Here is a 26,814-nt window from a genome sequence, read left to right as displayed (position 1 = left end):
GAAAGGTTAAAGGTGACATACTAGTTGAGGACATTGGGCAAGTCATGATGTTTCTCTGGGCCTCACTTGGCTCATTTTGTGAAAAGGAGAAGTAATCTCTGCCCACGCTGGCATGTGCCATACTGTGCCAGCAGTACCGGAAGCAGAAAGACTCGGCACACCTCCCTACAGTATCAGTTTTACTCCATGGTAAGGGAGTGAACACATTGTGTTTACAAATAAAACAAATAAAAATAAATAAATAAAAATAAAATTTTTATTTTACAAATAAAAATAAATTATACAGCAGGATGCCATGGCTTTTTAAGATAAAACATGAGACTTCAAAGCAATTTCACGCTTACAGAGTATTTTTGGATCATGCCCCCTGGCCCCCCAACTCTAGAACAGTTTGGTAAAAGAAACTAGACTGAGTGATCTCCAGGGTTTTTTCTCATTCTAAAAAGTCTAAGATTAAACACCAGCCCAGCCCTGAGGGTTAGTAATGAAAGTTGTATATAGTTTACAGTTTCTGAGCATACAACTTTGCATTAACACTTGTGTTGAGAAAATAATCTCATGGAAAAATATGTGCATATATAAAATGCACTGATTAAGTTGCATTTTATTAGTTGGGAATTTCTGGCAGTCTGGGCTGGAATGGGGTTTTTAAGTTCATCAATTCAGGACAAAAGAAAAATAAGGTACAACAATAAATTGAGACCAGAAATAATTGAAGTATCAATAATGGCTCCCATATGTTGAGTCCTTTCTCTATGCCAGGCACAATGCTAAGCATTTCACATGAATGTAGTTCCCATTTAATCCTCACATCAACATGGAAAAGTACTATCCTGTATTTTCAGGTGAGGAAAAAGAGGGTCAGAGAGGTTAAGAAACTTGTCTAAGATCACAAAAACAGTAGGTGATAGAACAAGGACTTGAACATGTAACCATGTAATTTGAAATTAGGCTCTTAACCACAGAACTGCAGCATAGATGCTAGTGGTAAGGCACACATTTATCTATGAGCTCCCTAGCAAACAAAGCAAAGAAAGAAACAGAATCAGCCATAAGACACTGTATCCATCAGCTGGAAACAAACCCTGTCAGAAGATGCACGGCTTTCTTTATCCGAAGACCCAAGTTATGCAAATTGAGGCTGGCGGAAGAACTTAGGCCCCCTATGTAGCCTATTTAAGAATATATACTATTTTCAAATGCTTTAGCACAGTTATTGCATATAATCAGGTAATACCCCAATTCCATGTGATGGGTATTGATTCATAAAGTCAGCCTGACAAGGCCTGCTTCACAACTCTGCTATCTCCTTAAGACTTAGAACTGCATTTCTTTGGGCATAGTCAATGATTCAGACTTTTATATGGTTCCAAGAGACCGTTCTCCTAATTATAGTGAATTATGGAGCTATTACTGAACTAGATTATCAATACCTAAATATTTAATGCCTATGGAACACTCTCCAGGGAGAAAGGCTGAGTTCTGACAGGAGCGCGTTCTATACTTTGACACACTCAAGAGACAAGCTTGTGACAAGGGTCCAGGGCCAGGCTCTTACTTACAAAGATATGTGTAGGCATCTCTGAGCCCATCTCTCCCTCCTGAGACGTCAGATAGAAAGGGAGTGTGACCCTATGTTGAGTCCTATTTAAGTGTATACCTGTCATTATAGAAATAGCCTTATAATTGAAAGTTCTCTGGGCCCCAGCTGTTAACCCACTTAAATATTTCTTACAGTGAATACCGATGGAAACAACACAATCAGGCCAGCCCTTGAAGTCCTTATTACAGAATTTGACCTGTGCAGCTTTTGCCTGGCTGTACCTCTTTCATACTCAGACCTTGGAACTTTGTTGTCTTAGACTCAAAGCTCACATCTTTCCCTTCAAATCAGCTTTTCCTCTGTCTCCTTGACTACCATTCTCCCAGTCTCTAAACCTGAGTACCCCTCGATGCCTGCCTTTCTTCACATCTGGATTGGGTCAGAGTCTAGTCTCCCTCCGGAACCCTTGCCACACTCGATCCCTCCCACATGCCCACAGGCTCTACTCTGGTTGGGCCTCTTGCTTGTCACTATCTCCTGGCCTCTGAATCAGCCTCTGCAATCCTTCCTCCCAACTGCTACAAGGTCAGTTGTCTTCAAGTGTGGCTCTGGTGATAGAATCTGAATTTAAAACGTTCAAGTTGATTTAACCCAGTCACGTTTCCTGATCTTCAGAACTAAATCCAGACTCAGTAACCTTGGCTTTCTAGATCTTTCGCACCATGGCACCTCCACCCTCTCTTACCTGTCTTGTCTCCTCCTCTTCCATGGAGACCCATGGCCCTGTGCTCCAGGTCATCTGACTCCATCCTGTTCCCCAGACACTCTTCACACTTGCTTCCTTCCTGCAGAGTCTGCATGTCAGGGTCTGACAGCCAGCACTCTTCTGAAGCTCTTTATTACCCCCCCCCCCACCACCTGTCCGTACGTGCACCAGCATGTACACTTACTACAGAGTTCTCTTCTTCCTTTTGCACAACACTTTGCACCTCATGCATGGCACCATTTTGTTTTTGTGTTTTCATTATTTAGGTAGGTCTCTTCGTTATCACAGGAGATTCTAAGTTCCTTGAAGACAAGGGTAGTGTCTTCCTCATGTATCTCCATTGTACCTGGCACAAAGCCTGCACTGAATAAAATCCTTGTGGGATTCCCAAAGCTCAGAGGAACTGTCTGCTCTTATCCTGCAGCACTACAGTCGCCCATCGAGTATCAGCGGAAAGAAAGGAGCACAGCCGTGATGAGGTCCCAGCCTGCAAGGGCCCCCCAAGCCAGCCCCAGGCCCTACTCTTCTGTCCCCATGGGCTCTGAGAAGCCCCCAAAGGGCTCCAGTTATAACCCGCCTCTGCCACCCCTGAAGATATCTACCTCCAATGGCAGTCCAGGGTTTGACTACCACCAGCCTGGGGACAAGTTTGAGGCCAGCAAGGTAAGTGACGGCCCATTACTCCCATGACTCCTACCCTCGCCACTCTGAGGGCACAGCCTCAGGGCTCACTTTAGGAAGTAGCGTCTTTTTATGCTGATGATTTTAGCAGGAACATCCCACTAAATACAGACTAGTCTCAATTATTTCTTTCTTCCCCTGAAAATTGAGTAAGGTAGACCAGTTCCCTCTGGCTCAATCTGGTTTCTATCCCAAATCCTACAACTCACTTTTCTAGAACCTCAGCGAATTAGTTCATCTTATCAGGCCTCAGTTTCCTCTGGAACTCAATGGGTCTGTGAATAGGAACAGCTACATTGTTTACCTCCCTGCATAGTTTGATTGTGTAGTTTTGTTCTTTTTACCCAAATTATTAGATGACATTGACTATTTTTAATGAACTGTTAATGTCTAAGTCAATTCTGCATTAGAGTAACTGCACCAACCTATTTCATCACATCACCTGGAAATGATTTTCCATATAAAACCCCCCTGCCCTTGTGAATAAGTTGAAGTTACATTGCATTTTGTCAAATTTATTGAAGAATTTCTGATTCTCATCATGCTCTGTGAGGCAGCCAGGCCCCCTTGGGAGTTACAGGTCCGGAAGTAGCTTCCCTGCTGTAGAGTCATGTGAAAAGGCCACCGAGGCGGGACCTCTCAGATTAATGAATACGGCAGGGGTGGGGGTGGGAGCTAAAGGAGTTCCGTTCCCCATAGGAGTTGGGTCAGGGTAGGTCATGGCCTTGCCTTTGAACTGGGCAATATCTCTTTGTTACTCCTGTCTCAAGGAGGGTCTGAATGTAGAGTAAGACTAACGCTTTTTCGAAATGAAGAAAAAAATGTATCAAAGGGTCTGTGTTTTTTCCATTGGGAGGTTGTGACCCCTGACCTGACCTTTGCCCTGACCTCACTCTGCCCAGGTGCATACAGATCCCTGTGCCAGTGCCATGCTCTACCTTCCATTAGTCAGAAGCTACTGGCAGGAAGGGTGCATGCTAGGGAAGGACTTCCAGGAAAAAGGTGTGTTTATAATATTGTATGAAACATTACTATAAAAAAAATTTTCAGAGCACATTTATGAATATAATTTCATTACTCCTATTTACCCTGCTAGTGGAGAGGTTTGGCTTTCCGTCACACAGTAGGATGCAGAGCAAGCCCATGTGACCAGCCTTCTTGTGTCTGTGTCCCTCTCGCCTTTGTCTCCTAGCAGAGCGACCTGGGAAGCTGCAATGGGACCTCGTCCATGGCCGTGATCAAAGATTACTATGCACTGAAGGAGAACGAAATCTGTGTGAGCCAAGGTGAGGTGGTCCAGGTCCTCGCCGTCAACCAGCAGAACATGTGCCTGGTGTACCAGCCTGCCAGCGACCATTCCCCCGCAGCCGAGGGCTGGGTCCCAGGCAGCATCCTGGCACCCCTCACCAAAGCCGCGGCAGCAGCAGAAAATAGTGACGGGAGCATCAAGTAAGTGCCTCGTTGGCTTCCCCGGGAGAGGAGTATGTGGATTAAAAAAATTCAAAAACAAACAAAGAACACAAAATGCAAACACACGGTAGGGAATTACTGCTGCGTACTCTCGACAGTGCTACTGGAACCGAGGTTTGAGTGCTGGAACCACACGCAGCATGGGGCATCCAGACTGGATTGTTCCGATTTTTTGTTGTTGATGGTAGTGGCAGTGATTTTTCTCTCCTTTTCGTTTATAATTTTCTCTTCATTTTTTTCCCCTTCTTTTTCCCCCCTTGTTAAGAAAAGAACCCTACTGAGACCCTAAATGACAAAAGGCATGCCCTCCGTTGCTCCATTTGACCCACCACAGGATTCACTGGACTGGACTTCTATTTATATTGTATTAAGTTACTGATATATATATATTTTTTTGATTGACACCAAAAAATTACCTTAGCACAAATGCCAGACCTGTATAGGTCAGAGGCCCCGCTGCTTCTCCCAGGAGAGAGGGAACTTTTTGGTTGTCTATGGCAATTCCTCTGTACAGATTGTAATTTCTTTTTTTTTTTTTAATTTTCCCCCTCCCCTGTCACTTTAATATATGTTCATGGTAATTTGTAAGATATTTCTTTTCCTTATTTTGGTTGCGAAGACCCTTCCGAACACATTCCTGTATAAAGTATTTTGCACTATTTAAAGAAACCCATATGGATGAAGTCAGGTTGTGCAATATAATGGAGAGTCACAATGTCCATCATTGTACCTGTAATGTAACTAATAATTTTAAATGTACTATTTTAAATATGTAAAATAAATTTTCACCATGAGCATGTTTTAATGAGGTTCAAAACTAGTTGACCCTGTTTCCCCCATTTCACTATTCTGGGACTTTTAAATGTGCAAACGATTCTTCTTCTTTTTTTTTTTTCCTGTCTGTATTTTAGGAATTGGTTGAATGCATTGGTAGTTTTTTCCAACACAAAAAGTGCCTTTGTTGCTAAAGCTCCAACCTTAGCTTTCCCTTCTAAACAGCCCTTGCTGGTTTTCTCTAACCCCTAAGATGAGGAATGATGCAGATTGGATGCTGTCCAACGGGGTGACCTTGAGGTCCTGACGTCAGTGAATGACTAGAGTAGAAGGCTGTGTTTGGCTTGCATCCCCCACGCTGTCCATGCTGTGCGGTCATCCATGGCAGGGGTGGAGGGAGCTCCCGTAAGATATCTGAGCAGGGACACCAACAGCTTCTTTGGCTCCTTCTCTAGATCAAGGGATAGAGGCTACTGACCTCACCCTGGCCTTTCTAGGTAACCACAGGCCCACCCGGAAATCAGTAGTGGCCTCTAAGGTGCAATAGGCCCAATTCTTTTTATTCTAAAGACACTTGGTTTGGGTACCCTTTAAGAAGCCTTGGGAATAAAGACCCTGAAAGCGGTGACATTCTTACTCATCACCGGCCTTACAGAGCTAACATATGATTTGTAATCTTATTATCCAGGCACTCAGCACTTCTTCCTCCTCACCTTTGGGTCTTTTGGTCACTTTTTCACACCTTCCATGGGAGGGAAGGGAGGAGGGGTGTCAGGCTGGGTGAAAGAGAAGAGATTTCAAATACAAATTGGTCATTTTGGTTCATTGTCTGCTGCTCTTGCGCAAGGGTTGGTGGGAGTGGAGCAGAGCAACTGACTAAAAGTGGTTGTGAGTATCTGTCAGTGAAGGACACTCACTGCACCCTCCCCAGGGCCTGCTATGACCACAGGGGTCAGAGGTGGTTGTGATGCCTACAGTATAAATATCACGAAACCCTGTTTCCACATTGCTCCCTGGGCTTATGGGCAAGAGATGGAAGCTCCCCAAACCATGATGACGAGTTCTTCTGGGAAGAAGAATATGAGATTGAGCCTGTCCTGCCACTTGTACTACTCTGAGTCTTCCTTCTGAACATTATTTGTAACATTTCCAGTTTCTCACCAAGCGTTCTGAATGACCCAGAGGGTTGTAATAAACATAGGAACACACCTCCTGACTCAAGCCATTCTCACAATGAGCCAGGGACATGAGTTTTGGGTAAAAATATGAGATGAAAGTCTGAAGTTTAACAGAGTGATGTTATCTAAGGTTAATTTCCCTGACTGGGTCTCACTCAGATACAACAGTTGGAGTGAGGAGCTAGTATACAGGGGATCCCAGAGAGCCTGCCTATTTAGCAGCTATAGGAGAAGGTCTGGCCAAGAGATTCTTGCCTTTTGAAGGAGCTCCCTTGCCCCCAAAATTTGCAAACATGCCTACGATTACTCTTTCCTACTCAGAAAGTTGGTTGTTGAGTATCTGTGTTAGTGACAAATATTTTGGGGACACCTTCCTCAGGGGATCCTAAAATTCCTGACACGTGGACTTTTGTGGAGGAGACGCTATACCTTTTGGAACATCTTCCTTCCTCCCAAATCTCATATGCCTCTCTCTTCCCCATCTCCCTTAATGAAGGCTCTTTTCATTGAACCCTGACTGCCTAAATTTGACAACGAGACACCGAAGGGAAACCAACGTCACTTATTCCAGACAATGATAGAGCTTCATCCAGATTCTGTGACCACAGCTGAAATCGATGATGCCTGCCCAGGGTCACTGCCTTGGTGTCTTTATCTTTGAGTCCTGACACTTCCCTGGAACTCAAGAGCTCTGCTCTGAGCTTCTCTTCACAGGTCTGTGAAGAAGTAGCTCCCAGCCCCCTCAGGGGAAGAAAGAAGTCAGGATGGTGTGAAGGGGCATTGCTGCCCTCGCCTCCCTGCGAGCACGTATGGGGTCTTCTCCCAACAGGAAAACTCTAGGACCTCTTAGTGGTTGACAGAGCCCGGTATTCACAAACACTGAGTGATGTGGAGCACACAGACCGAGAAACGCTGCATCCTAAAATATCCAGATAAATGAGTAGGTGCTCCACTGTTTATTAAGTCAAATGCCCCAGAAAATCCTATCTGTACTACAGTGTTGCGAGTGGCCACAGCCCAAATACAAATAATGAGTTGGAAACCTCAAAATCATCCTTCTGGGTCTTTGTATCTGGTCCTGGGAAAGTGTTAATAGCTTATGCACTATAGAATATTAGAATATACTTCTCTTATCTTCCCTGTTTTACCCCCACCCCGCTCCCCTCCCTATTCTTCCCCATCCACCCTACCCTTCAGGAAGAGAATTCCTCAGTCCTATAAGGCTTTATCAGTATGATATAAAAACTTCCCTTGGTAGAGTTTAATAGGCCAGTACTCATCTTTTCCTCAAATGCTGCAGCCAACTGTGCACATCCATCAGGAGGAGTCATCCTCACTTACTTCCCGTTGGAGGTGAGATCAGCTGCCAGCCACCACAGGAGCTGGCCTGCAGGTTTGGGGCCTCTGAAGCCGGGGCTTGACTGGAGCATCTCACCTGCTGACTCACCCAAGGGTGGCAAGCCCACCCAGCGCCTCACTCTGCCCTGACCTGCCATTTTGATTGGTGCATTTTTTGGTACAACAGGAAGTCATGTTCATGGCATACTCTACGCATGAGAAAGCGGGCGGAAGTGGAGAACACGGGTAAAAATGAAGCCACAGGGCCTCGTAAACCCAAGGATATTCTGGGCAACAAAGTCTCTGTTAAAGTGAGTAAGGTGTTCCGGAGCTATGTCCACCTCTCATCTCCTCCCACCCTGCAGCATTCTCACGAGACAACTCGGGTGGATGGGGATTTTTTTTTCCCAATGTGGGGACCACAGGGGAGGTAGTTTAGCAGGATTTTGCATGCAAGATCAATTTATTTTTTATCTTTTATTTCTCCTGGCAACTTCGATTCAAATAAGTAAGTATCTCTCTTTTTTTTTTCTTTTATGCCTTTCTCTTTATCCTGTGCAGATGTTTTGTAGAAAAATTATCTGCAGCGTTATTCTCTTAGAAATGCAGGGTGCTTGATTCATACTAAAGTTCTCAAAGCTGCCCATTCAGTATCCCAGGTTTAAAAATACATGCAGGGTAAAGACACTACGGATGCTTTCCAAACCCCAAACGCTGTGAAGTCTGAGGTTTGGAATGTAAGAGCCACTGCATCCTTGGTAAAGTTTCATTTCTTTTCCCCAGAATTCAGACGATATCACCTTCAGGCCTATGCATGGGCAGGGAAGGGAGGCACACAGATGAGGCCCAAATTACTGCCTCCGAATAATGCGTCTGTCACTGTGAACTCACCGACTGTAAGCTTGGGCAGACCCGTGTTGTCCGCCATCTTGAAACAATGTGATGTGTTTTAAGTTGGGCCCTCTGAAAAGCCCTGCCCCTGAACCATGGGAATTAGCTGCTGTTGTTTAATTTGGTTATAATGTGTGATTATCTACCTGGCACTTTTCTCCCTTCCTGAGCGAAATAAGAACAACCAAAACCCATTCTAACGTCCTTCTTGGGGAAAAGAAATTATATTCTCTCCTTCACCTTCATCTGGGCAGTCCAACCTCCCAGAACACCACAGTTAAATTCCACAGCACCCATGCTGCCTTCAGCTGCCTCCATTGCTGTTTCCTGTGGGACGAGTGGCCAGACATGAGCCCGCCTCGTCTCCCTGAAAAGAGCATGCTGCGCCCTCGGTGGTTCGCACCCCATCTGAGAAGCACCTGGTTTTCTCTCTGCCTGAGTCCCCATTGCCCCGCTTCTCTGAAGTTCTCCTCGCTCTCTGACAAACGCTGCCTGTGTTCTAACTGTGTTCTCTTTCTTCCCCCTTCCTCATGCTGCCCACCAAGGAGACCAACAGTTCCGAGGAGTCAGAGTGTGATGATCTTGACCCTAATACTAGCATGGAGGTAGAAGCAGCTATTGTTGTCCTATTTCCTACAATGATTGTCTTTTTTCATGTGTTCTGTACCAGTGACCTTGCTAAAGCGGTCAGCAAGTCAAGGATGAATTGTTATGCCAGGGCATCTCGGGGTGTCCGATCCCAACTTAAAAAAAGCTTAATTCAGCTCGATTTTGATGGAAAACTCTACCTAGATATCTTTTTAAACATACAAACTTCTGTTTCTCTTGAATGCTTGCTTGATATTTTCTTTTTTTTGGCGAGTTTGGCTTTCTGTAGAAAATATCCAACTTCATCGTTGGCAACTTAGAACACATTTTTTTTCATGGAAAACAGCATTATAGTGGTTGGTTCCCAGCTAAAAGACAAGAACCCATTCAGTTTTAGTTTCTCCCTCCCCCCTTCCCCCTCTTTCTTTCCCTTTCTCCTCTTCCTCTGGGTCCTCTTCTCCTGGGACCTGCTCCTCCCTCAAGTGTCCGGGAAAATCGTGTTTTGAGTATGGTTGGTGGAGACCTGGCACCTAGTCACTCTGTACAGCTGGCTGGTGGCAAATGATGAGCAGTTGCAGCAACTCCAGAGGCCATCTTTGCCTGGCCCCCAGGGCTCCTGGGCAGTGGCTGTGACCTCCGTGAGGGGAAAGAAGCTCTGGGAATGGTCTCCCTCCCATAGCCCTAGCCGAGGCCTCTCTGGAGATGGGGAGACGGGAACACTGCCCTGGGACCTCTCTCACACTCTAAGGTTACAGGGTTCTGGGAGTGGACACACCTCCACCAACAAGAGCATCAAATGGACAAGAACGTCAAGCTCCTCCTGGGCTAGGCTCTGTTTGGGGTTGTAGAAACAGGACTCTTACACGGCTTGCTATAAAGTGACAGCCGCCATAAATTTATAAACCCTGAAGAATTAGAGCAGACTTGGAGCTGGCTTTCCCTGATGTTTTGTCTTTCAGAGTAAGTTGAAATGTTTTTCTACAAATCTCTGCCCCCATCTCCAATAACAGATAAGAGTTTAGAAATTTCCTCTAAGCACAGCGTCTGTTTTTTTAAAAAAACCTTTTCCTTTTTATAGTCCAAGATTTTCAGTTAACTTGATGGACTTTTATTATTCTAATTGGACCTAATCTCAAAGAAATCTACCACCATATTATAACAACCACCACAAAACCCAGCAAAGACCATGCGGCCAACCAGGAGTAAGTCAGCTGTGGAAGACACCCGTGGAGTAGAATCGGGCCAGAGACAAGAGCTTGAAAGTAGGAGTTCTGCCAAGATCCAACAGTTGCCTGTGGATGTGGGTATTGCCACGGAGCTAAATCTGGCAGGTGTAGGTCAATGCAATGCTCTGCTGTGGGAGGAAGTGGATATGGCGTTTGTAGCCTAAATGTATCTTACAGAATGAAGAAGCCAGGGGAAATTTCTGGCTCTGCTTTCCTTGCATGCCTAGGATAGGCACCAGCTCCTGCAGAGCGCACACCTGTCAGCTTGTAGATCCCTGGGGGCACCTGTATCTCCAGGCCTAAATGTTGCTGACTTATGTCAGAGATGTCATCTGCAAGTAGAGGAAGGCCAGGCAGAAGGAGGGGAAAAGCCAGGTATCTGTATTCCAGAAGGCAATTTGGGAGCATTTTCAGCTCTGGTGGACTTGGGGAAGAAGAGTGACTTTCCTACTCTGCTCTTTCAAGGAAGAAGTGGGCCCAGGGGTCTGTGGGAGCAGGTGAGCAGCACACACTGAAGAGGTTAACTGATGTAATCAGATGCTGCATTCTACATTTGGATAAGCAAAAGCACACGTGCATGCGTGCACACACATCTTAGCTCTGCTTTGTGAAGTGAACACATTTCTGAGGTTCTTATTCATCCTAGACTTGCAGCCCTTTGCACAGGCTAAGTGAGATGGTCCTAGGGAGGTGCTCTGGGGTGCTTAAGGAGAGGCATTAGGATGGTAGTGCTGAGCAGAGGAAAGCCAAGAACTGTGTTGATACAGGCCTGAAAAGTTTTCAAATACCATAGTTGAGGCAGAAATTTCAGTTACCTGGAGCTCCTGAGGGAGCATGTGGTTGGAAACTGCAAATCTGGTTAATCCAAGATTTCTGTAGAAGGTGTGCATGCAGTCCTTGTGTATTTCATATGGATCCTCTTAAGCATCACAGAGCTCTGCTGAGCTGTTGCTGTGTTGAAATTAACCCTGAGCACATAAGCAGGTGCTGAGGGAAAGCGGGCATCTTGGTACTGCTAGTTTAGTACTTTCAGACACAAATAACAAGACATAGAAAGTCAACCTGTCAACATACATTGAGAATTTTCTCCTGGGATAGGTAAGTAGATCTTTATTGCAATGTTTATTGCAGAAGAAGAAAGTGACCAGTGAGAAGAGCTATGCCTTGCAGACCTGCTTCAGAAACAAGTGGGTGGGCCACCACTTGAAGGCCTCTGGCTTCTAAGTTGATAGTTTTGGGCATCGTTAGCAGGCCCAGCCTGGCTCCCAACCTCACTCTTGTCTTCTGAACCTGATTACTGTAATAGGTGATCTCTCTTTGGGGGAGTGTCCCTGTGCTCTAGAGCTGAACTGCAGTGCCCATAGCCTGTGATATGAGCCACTGTGCCTGGGACCCCAGCTGCCATCCAGGCCATGCACCTGTGCACTGCTCCATGCTAGGTCTCAGGATGCTAGGGCCTGCGCTGCTGACTGCCTCCCCTTGTCCTGCTGCCAGCACGGTGATTCCAGTCCTAGCTGTGGACAGGCTCTTAGCTCCTACCTCCACACGAATATCACAACCAAAGCATCCTTTCCTTTTTCTCAGTTGGTGGATTGAAGGGTTCCTTTGCGAAGCAGCTTCCTGGAATCTTTACTTACACATCAGCTGCTTGCTACCGTCAGGGCTGGTGTTAAGTCCCGCTGTCCTGTCTAGGGAGATATATCAGCATATCTTTGAAAGCTATTTAAGAGGAAAATAAAGCACCTTGAATCCTAGGAATCTGGTTTACAAAGCTTTCCAAGAACACCCAATTATTTTAAGGGAGGCAATTCTGCCCAAAGCTTTACGTCCTTCTCCCCCTGTGGAGACATGCTTGTGAATATTCTCAAATGCAACCCCCACTCCTCACTCCCAGCACACAAGCCACACCATCAGCCACTGCAAGATTGGCTCTAGGTCTGTGCAATCCCCTCGTGGCCTCGCACCCCTTCTCTCCTGCTGATCCGTGATCACACCTCAGAGAACTGTTCTAAAAATGGCAAGGGTTGGTCAAGAGCTCAGTTCTTTACCCTGCACCGACTGCACTGCGGGGGTGTGTAGGAGTAGAGGGGGATATTGTATATGAGAAAAATGTTTCTACATGGAAGAAGAGTCAAATCAGGCTACAAAGCAAACCCGAGGCTCTCTTGAAAGCAAGTTCACATCAATTTGTTTTTTCCAGTACAGCTTAGACTGCTGATTGCCTTTTATTGACAAGGAGCTCAGGCATGATGGTGGGCTGGGCACCACAAGCCCCCCGTCAGCTTCTCAGTCCTGGCCCTGCCCCAGTGTCTGTGCTGACCCCCAGGCTGGAGCCAGGGCTCAAAGGTCAGCGTCTGCCCGCTGAGCCAATGCTCATCTCTGAGAAGTCTGGATACTTTCTGAGCTATACTGGATTTCTCTCAGGACCCAGGCCGGGCAGGCTTCCACACCCGTACCACCTCTAAGAAGTTGTCTGCGGGCTGAGTCAATGCTTGGCTTTTTGCACCTGCCCTCCAAACCCAGCACTGCCGCTTGCCTACATCATACACTGGAGCAGGAAGGCTGAACCAACCTCCCGACTTGGGCTTTGTCTTCAGGAATAAAGATTCTCAGCCCAGCTTTTAAGTCAAGCCTAATTAATTAAATGCATCTTTAATTTAAAAAATTTTTAAAAAGCCCGATACCACTTTTAGCAGAGAAGGTCAATCTATCAGAGTAAGAGGTTGTTGTGATTCCAGAAAGACTCCATCTCTGCCCCAGCCATTTACCATGGGGCCAGCCTCTTCCACAACACAAAGTGCAGATACTACCCTCGGTCATAATGCCAGCCAGGAGATATTTAGCAAGGCACGTTACTTTCTGCAGTAAGAACAGGGTTGAGATCTTATGGGACATGGTTCCAAGAGATGAGAGGGAGAAAGCACTTGGCAAGGTGAAACTAATTTGGGAGGAAATTTCCAATTAGGGTAGGAATCGTAGAGTTGAAGGGAAGTTGGAAACCTTTAGTTAACCCAAGCCTCTTCGTTTATTTTTTTTATTGTGATAAATACACATGAAGTTTACCGTTTTAACCATTTTTAAATGGCATTAAATACCTTCATAATGTGCCACCGTCACCACTATTCATTTCCAGAACTTTTTCGTCATCCCAAACTGAATCTGTACCCACCCTTCCTCCAGACCCTTCGAAGACTTTTAGAAGCAGAAACTGAGGGAAAAGAAGTTGTAACTTTCTGTTCAAAGATGAAAAGGTGCCCTGAAGGCAGTTTCCGGTTTTCCCTGGCCGTTATTCCCCCAGCTACAGCATCCTGCTCCCCTCTTGGAGCAACCCATCTCCAGGTGGTTTTTAATCGAAAACACAGATCCTGGCAGACAAGACAACCTGCCTTCTAGGGCCAGTTTTTCTTTGTGAATTTGTTATTCAGCTTTCCAGCTCAGCAAAGAGGAATATCATTTCTGCCCATCCAGCCCTCCATGGCTGAAGTATGACTTCAATAAAAATCTCACAAAGGCGGTGTCACATGGAAAGAACTCTGGAACAGGAGTCAGAAAAACTGGTCTCCAGTCTGGGTACCATGAGCTCTGAGGCCTTAGGCCAGTTAATTCCGAGCCTCGGGTTTCTCTGCCGGAGGTCCCACAGCTCCAAGTGGACACGTGTTTGTGTAAGTGATGTGGAACACTAAGCACCATGCAGATTTAAGGTGTGATATCAAAGGACTTTGCTCTCCCAAACTTTTTTTTTTTCTCCTGAGGAACATTCACCCTGAGCTAACATCTGTGCCCATCTTCCTCTATTTCAATATGTGGGATGCCTCCACAGCATGGCTGACAAGTGGTGTAGCTCCATGCCTGGGATCCAAACCCATGAACCTGGGCTGCCAGAGCAGAGGGCACTCAACTGAACCACTACACCACAGGGCCGGCCCCTCTCCCAAACTTCTGATTCTGAAAAAATGAGACCCCAAGAGAAGAGGAAGTAAAAGATTCTGTGCCCTGCCCCCTGAAACTTGGTTTTCCAGGGATGTGCTGGGAATGGCCTAGGTACATTTCCTCCTGAGACCTGACTGGCATGTCCACTTCAGCTCTGGGGAAAGGGTTTTTTGTTTGTTTTTAAAATATTAAGTATTCACAGGCATTTTTGTTTTGTTTTTGTGAGGAAGATTGTCCCTGAACTAACATCCATGCCAATCTTCTTCTACTTGGTATGTGGGACACTGCCACAGCATGGCTTGATAAGCAGTGTGTATGTAGGTCCACGCCCAGGATCCAAACCTGAGAACCCCAGGCCCCCGAAGCGGAGCGTGTGAACTTAACCACTACGCCACTGAGCTGGCCCGTTTGAGCTGGGTTTGAGTGGCCAGAGCTGGCCATTCTTTCCTTCCTGGAACCCACACTCCCCAGCCCCAGCTCCCATGTCTTCAAAGAGCTAGCCTGCTGCTCCCACCTCAGCTGCTTTGGCTCCTTGTCCCAGATTCAGAGCTTCGAAATAACCTGGTGAGACAGATTGAAGGAAACTTTTACACCCCTCGTCAAGTGACTGATCTGGCGTCACCAGTGTGTTTCCACAGACGCCTGTTACTGCGTTTTATGAAAAGAATTTTTTTATGAAAAGAACTCTTTGGAGAAAAGAAAGTGAAGCATCATATTCCTCTCATTTTATTTTTACAAAATGTTTTCTTTGTAATATATCTGATGGTTTGGCTTGGAGACTCACTCTTCCTGCCTAGCTTTATTCTGCCTCTCCATGCAGACTGATTTATATTCTGCCACTAAGAGGAGGGCACTTAGCTTGCTGGAGTGGCATTTCTCTCTCCTGGGAGAATTACAAGATCTTCCACTGCCTATTCATGTCTGTTATGCTTTCTGTTCCTTCCAACCACCCAGTGAAGGTGGGGTTTTCTTGCCCTCCTGGAGGAAACAGGTTCAGAGAGGTCATAGTCATACAACCAATAAAAGCAGGTCTTGATTGCAGTCCTTTGAGAGGCCAAACTTGGCATGCGTTCTGGAGGAAGTCTGCTCACTGAGGCTCAGGTACTTTGTTAAGAAGGGTCAAATTCAGGTCTTCCCTTATTGCACATTTACTTGGAGGAGAATTTCTTCCTCAACAACTTTTTTAATCCCGTGACTGTTGGGGTAATTACTTGGCCTCACCCATACCCTTTCCCAATGACTCAGGAGTCCAGCCACAGAAACCAAAATAGGAAGTTCAGTTGCATGGGTTGGAAGTGTCTGAATTGGTTTCTCAGGCCAACACAGTCACTCAACACATCCTAGTCATGTGTGTCTTGCAGCATCCTCACCCTAGTCTGGAGGCCTAGCTCATTTCATTTCTGTTGTACACTAACAAGATTACCAGGTGCCATTGACCCAGGAGAAGTTGCTCTAAGAGCTGGCTGTTGGAGGGGCGATGGCCATCACCTCCCTCCCCGCCCCCCGATCCCCCATCCCCCCCATCCCCCCACCCCCATGCTGTCAAGGCTCACCTACAGGCTCACTCAGTCTGATATCCTAGTCAATTCAATTTACCAAATTCAATAACACAAAGCATTTCAGTGAGTACTATCAAGGGCCAACAAATTATGTAAGATCAGGTCCTGTGCTCAAGAAGCATACAGTCATGTGGAGGGAGGCAGATTTGATTAAATGCCTAGGTTACCTAGCAAACTTTAAAACTTGCTCTAATAGAGGCATAGAGCTGTTCATTTATTCTTTCGGTGATATTTAAACACTCACTCAGGCACTGGGCTAATAATAATGGTAGCGACTTTTTATCAGTCTTTCCTATGTACCTGGCTCTGTGCAGAGTCTGTTCCTCCAGACAGCATCATGACATAGGTACTATTATCATTATTCCCATTTTACAGATGAGAAAACTGGAGCACAGAGAGGTTAAATAACTTCCCCGAGGTTGTATATTCACAACCTGTCCCCTTGAGAAGCCTATGAGCATGATTGTTGGCTTCACATGATAGCAGTGTATCGGTTGGATGGAATACTAGGAAGTAGACAGTCTTGGAGAAGAGTAAAGGGTGAGGAAAGAGTACGAGCAAAGGTGCTGAGGCTTGAAAGTGCCTGGCACGTTTTGAGAAGAGTATATGGTCTGGGTACCTGGGGTTCAGGTGTGTGGGAAGAGTTGTAGGAGATAAAGCCTGGCAGGTGAGGGGGCCAGACAATGAAGGCCTTGGTGGGCTTGCTAGGAAGCGTGGACTTGATACAGTGGACGGTGAGGAGCGGCAGAAGATTGTTAAACAGAGTCAGCATGATTCGTTCTGTACTTTAGGAAGATGACCGGCACCTGTTTAAGGAATGGTGGTGTCAGGCAGGCCTGTTGGAGCTAAAATAAACCTAGTGGAAGGTGAAAAATATATGACGGGTGAGACAGGGTGTGGAAGGAGAGCCAGTGAAAGGCTGAGGAGGGTCAGTGGGGGAAGCGGGAATGAAAGCAGCTGAGAACAGCACAGGAGGTCAGGGAAGGGGCATCAGGCATGGGCATTCCTACTGGGGGACTCCAAAGGAGCCCCCAAGTCAAGCTTGCACTCTCCCATGTCCTCAGACCAAATTTTAACTTGTTCTGGGCCCATAGACTCTGTGAGGTTGTTTGACTCAGTAGAAGACATTTGGGGCAGAGGGGTACAATCAGGGTCAAATCACTAAGGGATGAGACCTCAAAACATTCATCCATAAAGTCTTCATCCCAAGATCTTGGCTTCCAGGTTTAGAAATGAGATTTATAAAAAGGAAGTTATAGCACCAGCACTGCACCGTCCCCACCCCTCAGCCCTCTCCCTTCCTCAAAGACTCCTGAGCTACTAAGAGCTCCATGAGACCAATGCAAGCACAGCAAGAAACCACCTTTTTGTTCCTTTCCCCTCAACTATTTTGTGGGACCAGTGATAGATTTTTTTTTTCATTCTATTAAAAGGCATGTTTTCATCCTTTTTGTTTTTGAGGACACACTAAATGTTCTCTAACCAAAATACCTCGGTGGGTGGGAGAGGGGTTTGGACTAGAAATCCCCATGCAACAATTAATGTGCTGAACACATGGACATTCATAGAGACTTGTACCCGACAATTAGTGCTTATGAGTTCTTCTCAAGAACACATGAAACTTTTTACAAAAATTGGCCATGTACTACTCATAAGGCAAGTCTCATCAAAATTAAGGACCAGTATCATATAGACCAACCACAATGAGGTTAAGTTAGAAATCAGTAACAAAAAGATAATTTTTAAAAATCTCATACATTTGGAAATTTTAAAATATTTCTGTTACAATTGGGTCGAGGAAAAAAATCATAGTTGAAGAGAAAATACTTAGAACTAAATGATAAAATATTTGGGAAGTAAGGAATTAGTTGTAAGATAATTCTACTGCTGTTTCAGATTGTGTTGCATTTGCCGCTTGCATTATGTCCATTTAGAAATGAGCAGAGGTAGGAATATTTTCAAAATATTTAGAAAGTATTTTTTAAAAATTTAGAAAATCCGGTCTGGTTTTGCCAGATTGCAAACATGAAGTGTCAAATCAGAAATCCCACCTAAATGTTTAGGAATTGTTTTTCTTATTTCTGTTTGTTTTATTGCCAAATCTCATCATCGAAAATTCCTTTCCTTCCTCCTCTGAACACAGATTCCCATGAAACCAGCACAAAGGGAATAGAAAGAAGAGGCAGAGTATAGAAATTTTGGCTCTTTCAAGGCAGCTCCTTAGGACATTTGGTTTGATTTTTTTGACCATTTTGGCTCCTCCAGTGTTCTTGATATATAATTTTGAACTGGGTTTTGAGACTGGTGATGAGGGATTTAGAAAAAATGATCTGGGGGCATTTTTCTTCCACAGTCAGTTTTCTAGACAGACGAAGATTTTACCCTCCCTCTCAGGACGTAGAGTCAGAATCTGGGACCTTGACTGGCAAGAAAAATAGACTCAAGATTTCTTCAAAGCTCAGCTTGTGATTCACTGCTGGTTGATGGTACCTGTAATTCTTTCCTGTTACCTCACTGCCCTCCCGTTTTGAAGAAACATCAAGAAAACAGTTGAAATTCTCTCCAGGAGGAAGAAACTAGTTGCTGATGGGCCACGTTGTGTGGTTCTTGTTTCCCATCTAGGAGGAAGCGCTACCGCCTGCCGCCCTCTGCTGTTCGAATAAAACCAGATTCCTAAGCAGCTCTTTCCCGCAATGTCTATATCAGCCTTGTCCTCTTGGATTTGGGTCTCCCACAGAGAGAACATGTGCATTTTACATAAACAGCGTCTTCTTTCTTCCACTACCACATCCATTTTGGATTCCAGTTCTCTCCTCCTTCCCATCGACCACTCTACATGGACTCCCAAATTATTTCTAGGGAAGGAAAACATTAGGTTTCAGGAAATATGTGCAGCTTATGATTAACCCTTCAGGTCCCTGCACACAGCATCAATGATCGTTAGACAAGGTGGTCAGGAGACCTAAATTCTAGTTTACTAATTGAGTGACCTCAGTTAATTTGATTCAACAAATACTTGATCTTCTGCTGTCTGCAAGATGCTATGTTAAGCAGCATGACAGATGGTATATAAAACATAAAAGGGTTGCTTTCTTCAAAGGGTTCACAAGTCTGGTAGGGCAATAACATGCAAAGAAGATGTTATGGCAGGTGGCTGCAATGATCAAGGCTGTAGGTACCAGCCTCTGGAAGGGCAAGGAGGAGGAAAAGTTCACTGTTGGCCAAATCTCAGACATGGACTGACTGATGAGATTCCAGAGCAAGTCACATTCCTGATTAACGGAAGTAGGAAAACACTCTAAGTTCATGGCAAGACATTTTCTAAACTCTCCTTCCAAAAATTAGGATTCTACTGCTTTAACTTTTCACTGATTTGACAAATATCAATGGAGCTCTTATGTGCCAGGTGTTGTGTTAGGCTGTGAGGTGATAACAGTAAACAAAACACAGTCCTTAGCTGCATAGGCAGTTGTAGTCCATAGGGAGCCATAGACAAACACATAGGTCATTACACGACAGTGGGAGAAGGCTGTCATGACCCTCTCCAGTCCATACTCTGATTTGCTTCAAAGTAGAAAGAGGAAAAATGAAGGCCAGATCTTCTATGGGCATCATCCAGCGTCAAAGTTAGAAAGATCATTCGCATGGATTTTGCCCAGGCTCTTGGTCCTTGTTAGAGTTTATAGAAGAGGACTACACAGAGATGGGATGGAGAGTGAGGTTGGGGAGCAAAGGCAAGCAGGTAGGCCTTTGACATCGATGATGATGTTTCACAGCACTTTTCCCAGGCCCTTGCCTCTGCACTGAATGCTGGGGGGGGAAGTGCACTAAGCCAATCCTGTCATTCTCTATGATCTTACACTTACTTCCCCATCCCATCTGGAAATGAGAATAAATAACACCTGCTCGGCACCTCCTCTCAGGCTTTTGGAGGAGCAAATGAAGGGGCTTGTGAGTACTTTATGCCAAGTCTATAATGCTACACACATCAGTGATGTTATCACCATTATCAGCAACACCTGGGGCGGCAGAGGCAGAGGAATGAAGACCAATGCCTTCCACAAGCTCCTTCCAGGTAGAGATCCTGCAATTCAGCCTTGTTGGCAAGCTTTCTCTCCAACTTCCCTGCTAAAGTCTACACCCAAATAGGAAGATTTGCTTTTTAAAAACAATGTGTCTAATAATATACTTAACTCAGTTGAGGTTGTGATGAGAAAGACAAATCAAGCAAGAAGTTCTCTAAGCTGCCGCAGTGCAGGTGTATGAAACCCCACTTAAAATTTCCTAACGTAGGAAACTGCCATGTGTCATTTGTCTCCTCTCTGATACTTCTGGCCTGGACTTACTGTCTTGCTCCCTTGTGGATTCCCATCAGGATGGGAAACGTAGGAAACTGCCATGTGTCATTTGTCTCCTCTCTGATACTCCTGGCCTGGACTTACTGTCTTGCTCCCTTGTGGATTCCCATCAGGATGGGAAATACAGGCCACTGAAAAAGTTGGAAGCATTCCCAAGTCGTTTGTACCCTAGAGTCCTTCTGATTGAGTGGAGGAGGATGAAGGAGAGGGTAGTGCTTCGTGTTTGTGGAAGGCTGGTCATTAACATCAGCCAGGTCCAGGTGTCTTCCCCGCTAGACTGTTGGCCCACTGAGAGTAGTGAGTATGTCTGCCTCGGTCCCTGCTGGCCATCACCACCTAACCAAGGGTGAGTCCAACAAATCTTCATTAAGTAAATGAGTCCTTCTGTCCAACAGCCTTCCAGGGGAGCCTTATTATCCCCAGTTTACAGATAAAACTCAGGCCTAAGCTGCTTAAGAATGTTGTCCAAGGCAAGAAAGCATGTCTGGCTTAGGGTCTGAACACTACGTGCTCTGTCTGCTCCAAATTTACATTACCTCCTGCACAGCACGCCACTCAGAACCTCCTCTCTCAGAAACAATGGAGTTTCTTGTTTTTTAATCATTTTCCAAGAAGTTTGCATTCCATTTGACTTTGAAAATAGGCTCCAATCAAATATTATTGGTAATATACCCAGAAGTAATTGTTTTATAGATCTTTTGGTCCAATTTCCAGATTCTGTTTATGAACCAGTCCTCAATTCTTGGAGAACTGAAGTGAAGACAAAGGTCAAATATTCATTCAACCAGCATGTATTAAATGCCCATTGTGCAGCAGACCCTGCACTAGGTGCCTGACGTACGAAGATGAATAACAAGTGGTTCCTGTCCTTGAAGGACCTACAGTTTTATAAAAGCTATAGAAAGGCTCTGATTGTGCTGTTTTTTCATAAAAAAGAAAAATTACAAGAGTGAAACATACTGACTGCAGAATATTTAGAAAACCCAGGAAAGAGAAAGAAAAAAATCACCCCCAAATTCACATAACGTTCTGTAAATCCTGAGAGCAGGGCCTATGTCTTAGCATCTCTGTATCCACAGAACCTTACACCATCCCGGAGGAGAAGATAATCGTTTTTGAATGGGGGATTCACCCCCTGAGATGACTACTGTTAACGTTTAGAAAATATTGTTAGTTTCCTTTTCTTTGTGAACCACTAGTTTGGGTGTCATTCTCCCTGCCTCACCTAAGCCAGCTGGGTAAATTCACGACTTCCTTAGCACCCCTGCAGGTGATGCGGTACCGCCCACCATGGTTACTGGTAGACCCCCATCATGGCCCAGGGTCGCCTCACGTAGAGGGAGGCTCTTAGGCTTGGGAAAAGCAGTAACTTCCACCACAGGTCCCCACACAGCCCGGCCCACCCCACAAAAGTCTCAGCGGCAGGAAGTTGGTTTATCGGAGATCAGTTCCCTAGGATGGAGAGGAACTCTCAGCAGCTCTCAAACCAGGCTGCCTATTGAATCACCGGAGGCGGCTTTCAAAACTCCTGATGCCCAGCCCCTCTGCACCCATGAGACCCAGGCATTGGTCTTTTTGTGTTTTTAAAGCTGCCTGGGTCAAGGATTGAGAATCACCGATTTAAAGGAAGGCCGAGCAGTGGTGTGAGTGGCCTTTTGAGACTAGCAGAGGGCACAGCCGGGGTCAGTCTGGAGACACTCAACACTAGGACTTGGCATCACAAGAGTTTTCTGCAGCCCACTTCATAGAAAACCCGGGTAGTATATGGGGGAAGTTGGTTTGCAAAGGGGAACCCAAAGGAGGAAATAGCATCTTTATTTGAAAGTGCTCCTAGGAATCTCTGGATAAGGGAAGAACACACAGAAACCACGTTCACATACAACACGGGCCATACAGGGAGAGAAGCATGAATGGGCTGTTTGTAAGGTACGTGAGCGTTCTGGCTTCATTATGAAAGAAAGAAGAATTTTGCATGATAAACTGTTAGAGATAATCCACTGCAACAAGAGGCAGCTTAGCAGAAGGATGATTAGAATTAGATAATCTTTATTTAGTCATCGAAGACTTGTTATTTGCCAAGCATTGTGCTAAGCACTTGACGTACATGATTTCATTTAATCTTTGTAATAACACTTTGCACTAGGTGTTATTTATCTTCCATTTTAGAGTGGAGGAAATGGATGCTAAGAAATTTTAAACAACATAAAATCACATCAAACAAAAGAGGTGAGCCCAGCCTCGCTGATTCAGAAGCCCCTGTTTTGTTCACCCCGCCAGGCTTTGGGACCCAGACTTAATGAGTAGAGGTCATACAAAAGATGGGGGGAGATCAAGGTGACCACCTCTCAAGAAGGGGTAACTCCAGCATGGCTAGTCGGCTGGAAGGCTTTCCCTTCTGTGAAGATCCACGGTGTCACAAGGTGTCAGTGCAGGATGTGCCAAGAGCTCCAGCAGTGCCTCCACCAACCAGCCATGTGACCACACTAGTCACTTGGCCTAAGTCTCCGTTGCCTCACCTAAGCAGCCAGAGCACTAGAACCATTAGTCAGTGGTTTGCAAGTTGCCCTACAGAGGCCTGGGCTACAGGAGGCCGTGCTGGGGACAGGATGGACGGGCAGGACTTCTCTCTTTGCCCTTCAACCAGACAAGCTTTGCATTTAGCTGCTTAAAGAGTAGATTCTCCGCTTGGGGAGACAGAGGCTCCATTTGGAAGGAAACCACTGGGCTCGTTTATGTCCATTGTCCTTCCACTTTGAGAGGAGTTGCATCTTCTTTGTGAAAATTCATGATGCTGGGAAGACTCAGCTGCCCTCCCGTTGCTTGACTGCATATTGAATGGGGGTGTGTGGAGAATGGGGTTTCACACACATGGCGGGGAGGGAGAGCAGCTGAGGCGATGGAAGACAGAAAGGCCAGCTGCCGCCAGCAGAACTCACAGTCACATAGACCTGCCTGGGGCCCCGGGCCACCCAGAGGGGTGTGAACAGCCAGAGGAGACAGGAAAGTAAGCCAGGTGCCCTATCTTGTTACTGCGAGAGTGATCAGGTCACAAACGCCCAGAGGCTGGGCTCCTGGCTTCAGCTCCCTATATTGCACTTTCTTTTTACTCAATAGGGTAAAGGTCTCCTGTTCTCTTTCAGTAGTTTAAGATTTAAGCAATTTTCTGTTTCTTTGTGTTTTTCAGATCTTAAATCCAAATTTCATCCAAGAAGGTGAGTTTAAAAATGGTCAAATTGAGAGCAAGGGTTCGGTTAAATAACTTATGGCAGATCCAGCCCTGAGGGAGATGCCGGAGTTCTGTACCGACGGACAAGGAGAGGTGTTTATGATCAACTGGATAGTGAAAGAGACCACAACTTGCAATATCTAAAATGGGATCCGAGTTTTTGTAAGAAAAAGAGTGTTTACATAAAGCCTGAAAGGATATATATTCTAGAATGTTCACAGTAGTTACTTCTGGATCATGACATCATGGAGCTTTTTCTTCTCTTTGTGTATCTATATTTCCTGATTTTTCTACAATAAACATTTATTACTTTTAAAATGCTTTTTCATGGGACACAGATGACAACACTGTTAAGCGGAAGGTTATTGGAATCATTACACAACGTGGTTGGGGAATGAGAGTGTTGTGTCATAAAATGCCTGTTTTCGTCTAAGCTTGTTCTCAATGAGGCGAATTTATGTTGATTTGACCACAGTGGCCCCAGAATTCCTTGTGCCCTTAGTGGATGTGACCTGCTTGCTTGGGGACACAGTGACACTGCAGTGCAAAGTCTGTGGACGGCCGAAGCCCACCATCACCTGGAAGGGTCCAGACCAGAACATCCTTGACACTGACAACAGCTCAGCCACATATACTGTCTCCTCCTGGTAAGCTGAACGCCCCACCCCCCGTGACCCCGCCCCTCCCCCTTCAGCTTCGTGCGGCACCCAGAGGCTAAGTCTGGGACGCAGCCTCTGTTCTGGTTACCTAGTATCTCCAAGAGAAGAGCTGCCTGGAGCCTAATCTGATGCCAACACTTGGCCTTGATTAGGAGAGTGATTCCATCAAAAACGATGGGTGGCTCACGTTAGGGTACTCTCACGATAGTGCACTCACACGACAGTGCACTCAGGGTTGTGAGCTTGAGGCAAAGCCTCAACACTCACCACAACCTGCTGCTCAGCCTGATGGACATCTGGGTTGTGGCCAGCACATATTCACATGTTGCTCAGCATCAAGTAGACATTCCTGGAACCAACCAGAACAGTTTGGAACAACTGCATTCTGGACCCAAATTGCACAAATGAAAACATAAACATAAATCTCAGGTCAAGCCTGAACCATACTTTTGAACAGCTTGGACAGTAACTCCTTACATTCACCCTATTTAATGATCTTTCCCTAAGCATCCCCAAGGGAATCTCTTTGTTGGGGGAAGTGGTGAAGAATCCAGACCTGGAGGAAGGTGTTCCTCACATCTAGACATCCCAGTGTTCTTTGTGCCCCCAGGATCCTGTGGAACAGTGACATATTTGATTCCTCCGTTAAGCTAAGAACAGTTTTCTTAGAAAAAAAGAATGACTCACTCCAAAACGTACAATAGAAAACGGAAAATCCAGCCACAAGCAGGCTTGTCCACAAGAAGGCAGTGTAATAAAACTTAGTTGACTGCCTCCCAACCATTCTGTTAATTTTCATTGCTACTAATTGGGAACTTTATTGTGTATGCTGCTCACAGTGGACACGCAATAACAAGCCCTACATGCTTAAGAAGCATTTATGGAAGAAACACCTAGGAACAACTCTCATCCATTAACTTAATTTGTCTGCATGCAAAATCATATTCCCAGCAGAGACTCCCTTGCCAGGTCCTAAAATATCAGTGGACCCACGGAGCTGAGGGTGAGAGTCAGAGCTTGGTGAGGCTCATGAAGATCACCAGGATATGTCACAACCGGTGGGGAGGGAGCGGGGCTGTGACTTCTGCGTTGACCCCTTTCAGAGCAGTTCTTCCCTTGTGATGTCCTGGAACCCAGACTGGGACTACTGGGAAAGTGGTCATTTAGTGGAGAAATTTGCCCTTTACTTAATTCACTTAATTATTCTGAGGGTCCTACACGTAGAATTTGAAATACTTGAATGCTTTCATTCTCTAGTCTTTTGGTTTTCTTATCCCATTCATTATCCATCTGTGAGACCGAAAATACTTTAGGACGAAGTTGCTGGGGGCAATAACATTAGTACTGTTGTGGACCAAGACTTGTCTAGGACATTATCTATTTCAAACCATGTTCTAATTCTTCTCACTTGACTCCTTCACTATCCCTCATTTACAACAAACATGGGAGATGCGCGTGCAAGAATCTCTTTCCTCTGTAAGGAATTGGGGATACAGAGGCAAGGTCAGCACCCAAGGTGTGTGGGAAGGTCACAGACCTGGGACTACACCTTGGACCTCAGGCCTCCACCTCAGCACACCATGTGCCAACCTTTTCCCGTCAATCGTCTCACTACTGGAGTGTGAAAGACATCCTTTTCATGTCCCTAGTGATTCTGGGGAAATCTCTCTGAAGATCTGCAATCTGATGCCCCAAGACAGCGGGATCTATACCTGCATAGCAACAAATGACCACGGCACCACATCGACGTCTGCCACAGTCAAAGTGCAAGGTACAGTCTGTTACTCAAACATTTATCTGTTTTTTAATATTTATTTTTTAATTGTATCAAAATACACACAGCATAAAACTTATCATCTTAACCATTTTGGGGCATCCGGTTCAGTAGTGTTAAGGACGTTCACATTGTTGTGCAACCACCACCGCAGCCCATCTCCAGAGCTCTTCTCATCTTGCAAAACTGAAACTCTCTCCACTGAACAACTCCCCATTCCTCCCTCCCCACCCCCACCCGCTGGCAACCACCATTCTGCTTTGTGTCTCTGTAATTTGTGTTAGTCTGACGTTTTAAGTAGACATGACAAGAGCTCCATGAGACCTGGGGAAGGAAAGGTCCATTGTGAAAATTCCAAAAGAAAGTTCTAACAAATAGGAAGAGAAAAAATCTTTGCTAAGAGCTGTCCGTGCCCTACCGTACACCTCTTGCGTGGTTCCCTGACCAAGTTTTTATTTTTTAATTTTTTAAATTTTAATTGCGTTCATAAGAATTAACATCAATGTGAGATTTCAGTTGTACATCATTTCTTGACTGTCACCACATGAGAGCTCCCCTTCACTCCTTGTGCCCACCACCCCACCCCACGCCCCCTGGTAACCACTGAACTGTTTCCTTGTCCATGTGTTTGTTTATATTCCGCATATGAGTGAAATCATCTGGTTTTTGTCTTTCTCAGACTGGCTTATTTCACTTAGCATAATTCCCTCCAGGTCCATCCATGTTGTTGCAAATGGGATAAATTTGTCTTTTTTCTGGCTGAGTAGTATCCCATTGTATATATACACCACATCTTCTTTATCCAGTCATCAGTCAATGGGCACTTGCGTTCCTTCCATGTCTTGGCTATCGT

The 26,814-nt window shown here is 45.4% G+C and overlaps 1 protein-coding gene across 38 annotated transcripts in view; it reads left to right on the top strand.

The window, feature by feature from the left end:
• The window catches only part of KALRN (kalirin RhoGEF kinase), a 641,465-nt gene that overhangs the window by 591,623 nt on the left and 23,028 nt on the right, over positions 1–26,814 (top strand). For 16 of the 38 annotated variants that reach the window (XM_070243654.1, XM_070243649.1, XM_023623611.2 and 13 more), the window contains 7 exons: positions 2,734–2,972; positions 4,183–4,439; positions 7,938–8,061; positions 9,187–9,246; positions 23,487–23,514; positions 24,004–24,175; positions 25,837–25,958. In XM_070243654.1, the coding sequence (XP_070099755.1) occupies positions 2,734–2,972; positions 4,183–4,439; positions 7,938–8,061; positions 9,187–9,246; positions 23,487–23,514; positions 24,004–24,175; positions 25,837–25,958 (1,002 nt within the window). Of the gene's footprint in view, positions 1–2,733; positions 2,973–4,182; positions 4,584–4,725; positions 5,266–7,937; positions 8,062–9,186; positions 9,247–23,486; positions 23,515–24,003; positions 24,176–25,836; positions 25,959–26,814 lie in introns of those variants that run through there. The other 22 variants (XM_070243655.1, XM_023623616.2, XM_070243652.1 and 19 more) reach the window with 9 other exon arrangements.

The sequence above is a fragment of the Equus caballus genome, chromosome 19, assembly GCF_041296265.1.
Source record: "Equus caballus isolate H_3958 breed thoroughbred chromosome 19, TB-T2T, whole genome shotgun sequence".
Taxonomy (NCBI): Eukaryota; Metazoa; Chordata; class Mammalia; order Perissodactyla; family Equidae; genus Equus; species Equus caballus.
The sequence above is the reverse complement of the archived record's forward strand: the minus strand, read 5'-3'. Positions and strand labels throughout refer to the sequence as shown.